At 49.7% G+C, this 7,061-nt stretch overlaps 1 protein-coding gene across 6 annotated transcripts; it reads right to left on the reverse strand.

The window, feature by feature from the left end:
• Positions 1-57: 57 nt before the first annotated feature.
• On the reverse strand, positions 58-7,061 carry LOC124193467. Of its 6 annotated transcripts, XM_046587288.1 has the most exons (7): positions 6,853-7,061; positions 6,677-6,792; positions 6,527-6,618; positions 575-6,460; positions 399-514; positions 249-340; positions 58-182 (listed from the first exon to the last, which is right to left on the reverse strand). In XM_046587288.1, the coding sequence occupies exon 4, from the start codon at positions 6,246-6,248 to the stop codon at positions 783-785; it is 5,466 nt and encodes a 1,821-aa protein (XP_046443244.1). In that variant the 5' UTR covers positions 6,249-6,460; positions 6,527-6,618; positions 6,677-6,792; positions 6,853-7,061; the 3' UTR covers positions 58-182; positions 249-340; positions 399-514; positions 575-782. The 6 variants fall into 6 exon arrangements, with proteins under 6 accessions (XP_046443244.1, XP_046443246.1, XP_046443243.1 ...); XM_046587290.1 differs by having other exon boundaries at positions 399-6,460; XM_046587287.1 differs by having other exon boundaries at positions 58-340; positions 399-6,460.

Consider the following 7,061-nt stretch of genomic DNA (forward strand, 5'->3'; position numbering starts at 1 on the left):
AAGCCTGTGAATTGTGATTCAGTTATTAAAGCGCTCGCTTAACATCTGGTCTATCGATTTGTAAGTGGACTGTATAATTGGGTCAATCAGAAATCATGCAGATCAAAACATGCAAATAAATCACATCGAGATCATGCACGTCACATCTAAGATCACATCCAAATCATGAAATCACATCAATCCTGGGGAAAGATAAAACATCAATAAGTAACGAGTCAACAGACAGAATAATGGCAAACTAATAATACCTGGGGGAAACCCAGTCTTCGATGGAATATAAATCACACTAATGGGGCCCTTGGTCGGACACACCCACTCTAATACAATCATGCAATAAAACCTGGAGGAAAGATAATTTAGCATGACTAGGGAAAGCAAAATAACAATAAGCCAGATACCTGACGGCTTAAGTGGCCTTTGCCACTGTGTCAGAAAGATGAGAGTGTGACGATGTCGGTGAATGCCACCCAACACGTCTAGGTCAGTCAAATGCAAATACTGAGAAGTTACTTCTCTAAAGAACACAGACGGTAACATTAACAATGGGCCAGAAAACATAAAACAATTAAAATACCTGTCAATCCAGAAGTTAAATCAGTATAGAAAGAGTGACAGTCACAATATCGTAAAAGAAGATTACTTGATTGACAGGGGGGAAGGGGGGAACGAGACTAAACAGTTTCTTAAAACAAGTGGCGCCACAGGAATTAATTAACAAAACAAAGAGTTTAATAGATGGCCACACATGTCATACATCTAGCTGGGCAAAACGAACAGAGGGCCTAAATCGCGGCTCCATTCTCCCCCGAGCCGGATTCTGTCGCATCTTCCGCTGGATCCGGCGAGCACGCTTCCAGTAGAGCCAGCTGATTAGTCCCTCGGCGAAGTATTCCGGTGGAGAATTCCACATCTGCTGCTCGGACTAATCCGTCAGCACCGGGGTAGACCTTGACGATCTTGCCGGTTCTCCAACGCCCGCGCGGAGCATTCTTCCAATCATCCAAAATGAAATCACCGACGGCAAAGTTCCGCGCGGGTGTTCTCCATTTCTTCCGGCTGGTCATCGACTGCAGGAAAGATCCGCGCCACACGTCCCAGAAGAAATTAGTTATTCTCTGGACGTATCCATAATGATCACGCGGAAGGGCCTTGTTAAAATCTCCGGCCGGTAAATCAGCTACAGGAGCTCGATTAAGGAAATCGTTTGGGGTTAACGCACGAAAGTCGTCCGGGTCGGAGCTGCAATAAGTCAAAGGCCGAGAATTTAACAATCCGGAAACTTCAAAAAGAAGAGTGCGCAGAACTTCGTCACTGGGTGTACGCAATACACTCTTCTCTTGATCCAACGCGGCGTAGAAAGCGTTTTTCACTGATCGTACTAATGACTCATGTGAGCCACCAAAATGTGGTGTTTGCGCTGGTTGGAAAAACCATTCGATCCGGAGCGCTTTCAACTCCGTTGTCAGCACACTGTCATCTTTCAGCCGATCCAACTCCACACGTAATAAACGTTCAGCGCCAGTCAAGTTCGTGCCATTGTCCGAGAACATATGCGCCGGCTTTCGATACACTGATATAAAACGTCGGAGCACCATTAAAAAATCACTGGCGGAGAGGGAAATTGCAATGTCTACATAAACTGCTCTGGTCACCATGCACGTGAAAAGTACGCCCCATCTCTTTGCTGTTCCACGCCCGTGTGTCACGTCTATTGGTCCGAAATAGTCCACCGACGTGTAAGTGAAAGGGGGATGACCGGCGCCCAGGCGAGCTCGATGGACGTCGGCCATCATTTGCAGAGCTGCTTTCGGACGAAATCGACGGCATGGCACACATTCATTGCGGACACGTTTAACCAATTCTCGTCCGCCCGTCACCCAAAAATGTTGTCGCACGTGAGATAATACAAAATCAGTGCCAAGGTGATGCATGCTGTCGTGAAACGCTCGGATGATCATCCGAGAAAGCGGATGTTTTCCGGACAATAATGGAGGGTGCATGACATCGTAGGGCAACTTGGCCCGGCTTAGCCGACCTCCAAGTCGCAATACTCCAGATTCGTCCAGAAAAGGTGTGAGCGGCAGCAACGGCGAGGTCGAGCGGAGCGGCTTCGTCTGCTGCAATCTTTTCAGCTCTTCAGAATAAACTTCCCGTTGACTCTGTTTCACGAGATTCAGAAATTCTCCTTCCAACCGGATTAGGGCCGGAATATCTTGGGCTGAGATCTTGACGTCTTTCCAATTGAACACGATCGGCGACTCCACGGCTGTGGAATTCAGATGGACGTGGACAGACCGGAGTTCTTCCTTTGCGGCCATCCATGGCAAGTCCTTCGGCCAGGCCGGCTCCTCTTCATAAAGGAAAGGCGGACCATCTAACCACCAACTTGGGATCTCTTCTTCTTCCATCTGCGATCGGGTAGCAGCGTCGGCCGGATTTAAACGTCCAGGAACGAAGCGCCATTCGTGAGGCTCAGTGAGGGTTTGAATTTCACCGATCCGGTGGCTGACATAAACTTGGTAGTGGGAGGACACGGCCCGGACCCAATTCCGGACCGTGCTGCTGTCGGTCCAGAAGTATCGGCAATCCATTTTTCTTTTCAGGGCCGTTTGGACAAACTTAGCCAGACGGGCGCCCATGAGCCCAGCGTTGAGCTCTAGTTTACAAACGGAAACTGTTTTCAAAGGAGCAAGCTTCGTCGCTGTCTTGATGTGCCGGACCAGCACTCGGCCATCCTGATAAACCACACGGGTGTAGCAGGACGCGGCACACGCCTCTTCCGACGCGTCCGCGAAAGTGTGCAATTCGGTCCGGACTATTTCTTCCGCCTTTGGGAAGAGACAGCGGGGCAGCTCGATCTCCTTCAAACGTCCGATCTTCTGGAAATATTCTTCCCACCACTCCTTTTCGTCACCAACCACTGGATCTTCCCACTGAAGTCCTTTCACGCCCAATTCCCGCAATTTAATCTTGGCTTTAACAGTCATCGGGGCGGCCGTGCCCAAGGGGTCGAACAAACCAGCCACTTGGGCAAGTAACCCCACTCTGGTGTAGTTCACACTGGACACTTTCACTCGGAATCCCAGATGATCAGTAGAAGGATTCCACACAATTCCAAGGATCAACTCTGGGTCATCACTAATGCTGCGCACTTGGGTCTTGACAGTGGTCCCATTATCCGAATCCGGCTGGACTGCTGATAAAAGTTGGCTGCTATTGGACACCCAGTGCCCCAGGTGGAAATCGCCGTCTGCTAGTACCTTATTTACACCTGTGGCTCTTCTTACGGCATCCTCAAGTCTGCTAGTCGAGGCCAGGTAATCGTCGACGTAGATGTCTTCTCGCACGTCATCGGCCGCCTCTTTCATTTCCGGTCCAGCATCGTCTGCTGCGCGCCAAGTGGTTCGTATGGCGACGTAGGGCGAGCACGTCACTCCGAAAGTCACCCTGGTCATCTCACATGTCGATATGGTTCCATCCACCTCGGGCCATAAGAATCGGTGGTACGGACGGTCAGCATCTTTCAAACGAATCCGGCTAAACATTGCGCCAATATCGGCTGACCAGCCAATCTCTCCTTCCCGGAAACGGATCAACACGGCCGGCAAGGGGTTCTGCAGTGCCGGACCACTGGTGACAAAGTCATTTAAACATTTGCCGTTCGACTTTGCAGCAGCATCGAATACGAGACGTAACTCAGGCCGCCCAGCCTTTTTTGGCACTCCAAAGTGCGGGAGAAAATACTTCGTCGGGCGCTGCTGGATTTCTTCCGGCGTGAGCCGTCTGGCGTAGCCTTCGCTAAAGTTTTTCTCCATGGCTGCACGGTAGTAGGTCTCGTAGTCTCCTGATTCGCGGGCAAATTTATTCCGCATACTCTTCATTCTTAATTCCGCCGTGCGGCGGCTATCGGGAATCTCAGGAGGGATGTCGTCAATCCAAAGCACCGGGGCTGCATATCCTACGTCCAGCTTTTCAGTCTCCGCTTCCAATTTGGTCACCGCCCTCCGATGTTCAGCCGTCATGCATTCCGATTGGAATTCGGTGCCAAATGACTCCGTATCACAAAACCGTTTGACTTGTTCGGCGAGTTGAAGAGTGGAATCAGCTGAGGTCTGTACATGATGAATCCGGACGATATCGGGTCCACCACTGGTCGCTACCGCTCCTTGCAGTGTCCATCCCAGTCTAGTCTTGGAAGCAGTCGGCTCGTCATCTTTTCCGAATCGAGATTCACTCGCTGTGATGAGTGCGGCATGGTCTAATCCAATCAATATGTCGACACGTCCACCACAGTCTCGAAGCGGCGGCAAGTCTTCCATATGGCTCCATCGTCCGCGTAGTTTCTCCCACTCCATGACCGGTACTGGTTTGGTGATGGAGGGGATAGTAGATCCCTGGATCGACACTGTCTCTCCCGCCGACGTCTTTAACTGCAACTCCAGGTACTCTGAATTTACATGGACGGAGGATTCTTCACCGACGCCACCTACAAATAAGGTCTGCCGCTGGCCAGTAAGCCGGAGTCGACGCGTCAGCCCCTCGCGAATGAGAGTTGAATCGCTTCCATCATCCATCAAAATGTTCACAGGCACCATCTCCCCGTCGGCGTCGAGCGCGTCCAGGCGGAGCATCTTGAATGCTATTTGTCGTCGGTCGGAACGTAGAGTGTGAGGCCGGGCATTTCTTTCTACCGGACCATTCTCCTTGTGGAGAAATTTATGATGGGACAGCTTACATCCGTCGATGCCACACTCCTTCTTGAGTGTGCAATTCATGAAGCCATGCCGGACGCCGAAGCAGCCATAACACAATCCTCGACGTTGTGTAAAGGTCAGTCTATCACTGATGGGAAGGTCCTTGAAAAAGGTACAGTCTTCAAGGCGGTGTGATCCTTCACATTTAAAGCAGTGTGGTTCAGTCGGTTTCTTCTCTTTCTGCTCAGTCGAGCCATGATTCTTCTGGGAGCTTGATGCTCCATGATGAGTGCGTGCACTTCTTCTCTGCTGCTGTGGTTGCTGGAATCTATTTGGCACCTGGGATGGTTGTTGACGGTCGTTCCTATTTCCTCCGTTCGCCGGCCGTTGCTGGTCATCCGCAATTGCATAAGCATTCTGATAGTCCGTTGCTCTAGCCGTCAACCAGCGGCCAAAATCGTTGATGTTCCGATTATCGATTTCGCCTCCCCGTCCATTGTTCCAGGCCAAACGATCGGTAAGCTGCAGCTTGAGGGACAGTCTCTCGATGATGTCAACGTGGCCCGTCTCACCAATCACCGACAGGTTGAAGAGATGAGTTCGCACACGTTCAGAAAAGCGTTTGAAAGACTGCGGGTCATTACGCGGCGCCTCCATCCGATCCAATTCCCGCAGATGGGCCGCTCGAATCACCTTCCGACTCCCACACGTGCTCTTCAATCGCTGTAGAACCTCCTTGTATCCAGCTTCCCCTCCTCCATGGCCATGTACGATGTCAGCTAGGTCGCCCTTCAAATAATTTTTCAATATGGCCAGCTTCTCGCTCGGAGTCTTGCTCGTAATGTGGACCAGCGCGAACCACATACTTATCCAAGAGAACCAATCAAGTGCGCGGCCCGTATAAACCTCCAGCTGAACGTTGACCGAAGATTTGGCTCCCTTCTCACGAACAATCGGTCTCTCCTTTCCGGCTAGATACGTATCAATCCAAGCATCAGGGGCTTCCGCTGGATAAAATTCAATCTTCTTGGTCGGCTTGGCTCCGACTTGCGACGCGGAGTCGGATGGGTTCAACTCCGATCCGTCTGTAGGCAAAACATCTCCTCCTAGATCAATGATGGCCTGTTCAGCAGCTGCGACTTCTGCTCGGGCATCTCGTAGACGCTGATATGCGGTCTCCAATTCCTGTCGACGTGCAATCTGGTCTGGGGTCTCGACAGCAACTGATGAAGCATCGTCTCGGCGTAGGAGCAGATAATCTTCCACTAAAGCTGAGCAGTTGTCGATGGTTTGGGCATACAGCTGATGTTGATTATTTTGTTGGGTCAAGACGTCGTTGTCGTCTACCAACTCGATAACGCGATCGTGAATCGTTTCCAATTCGCCCAAAAGGACTCTTGCGTCAGCTAGAAGCTTCTCAGCATCACGACGAGATAATCCAGCTGTCACGATGTGGTTGATGCGAGTGTGACAGCCAGTGATGCGGGAACGGACAACCTTTTGTCGTCCTTTGCAGACATCCAATGTCCATGTTGATACTGGAGGGTTGGCCATTTTCAATCAAGGCTTCGAATCAAGGTCAGTCCAAGGTCAATTCAATTGATTCTAAGCTCCGGTTCGAAGGACCAGATGGTCTATCGATTTGTAAGTGGACTGTATAATTGGGTCAATCAGAAATCATGCAGATCAAAACATGCAAATAAATCACATCGAGATCATGCACGTCACATCTAAGATCACATCCAAATCATGAAATCACATCAATCCTGGGGAAAGATAAAACATCAATAAGTAACGAGTCAACAGACAGAATAATGGCAAACTAATAATACCTGGGGGAAACCCAGTCTTCGATGGAATATAAATCACACTAATGGGGCCCTTGGTCGGACACACCCACTCTAATACAATCATGCAATAAAACCTGGAGGAAAGATAATTTAGCATGACTAGGGAAAGCAAAATAACAATAAGCCAGATACCTGACGGCTTAAGTGGCCTTTGCCACTGTGTCAGAAAGATGAGAGTGTGACGATGTCGGTGAATGCCACCCAACACGTCTAGGTCAGTCAAATGCAAATACTGAGAAGTTACTTCTCTAAAGAACACAGACGGTAACATTAACAATGGGCCAGAAAACATAAAACAATTAAAATACCTGTCAATCCAGAAGTTAAATCAGTATAGAAAGAGTGACAGTCACAATATCGTAAAAGAAGATTACTTGATTGACAGGGGGGAAGGGGGGAACGAGACTAAACAGTTTCTTAAAACAAGTGGCGCCACAGGAATTAATTAACAAAACAAAGAGTTTAATAGATGGCCACACATGTCATACATCTAGCTGGGCAAAACGAACAGAGGGCC

Source organism: Daphnia pulex, chromosome 5 (assembly GCF_021134715.1).
Source record: "Daphnia pulex isolate KAP4 chromosome 5, ASM2113471v1".
Lineage (NCBI taxonomy): Eukaryota > Metazoa > Arthropoda > Branchiopoda > Diplostraca > Daphniidae > Daphnia > Daphnia pulex.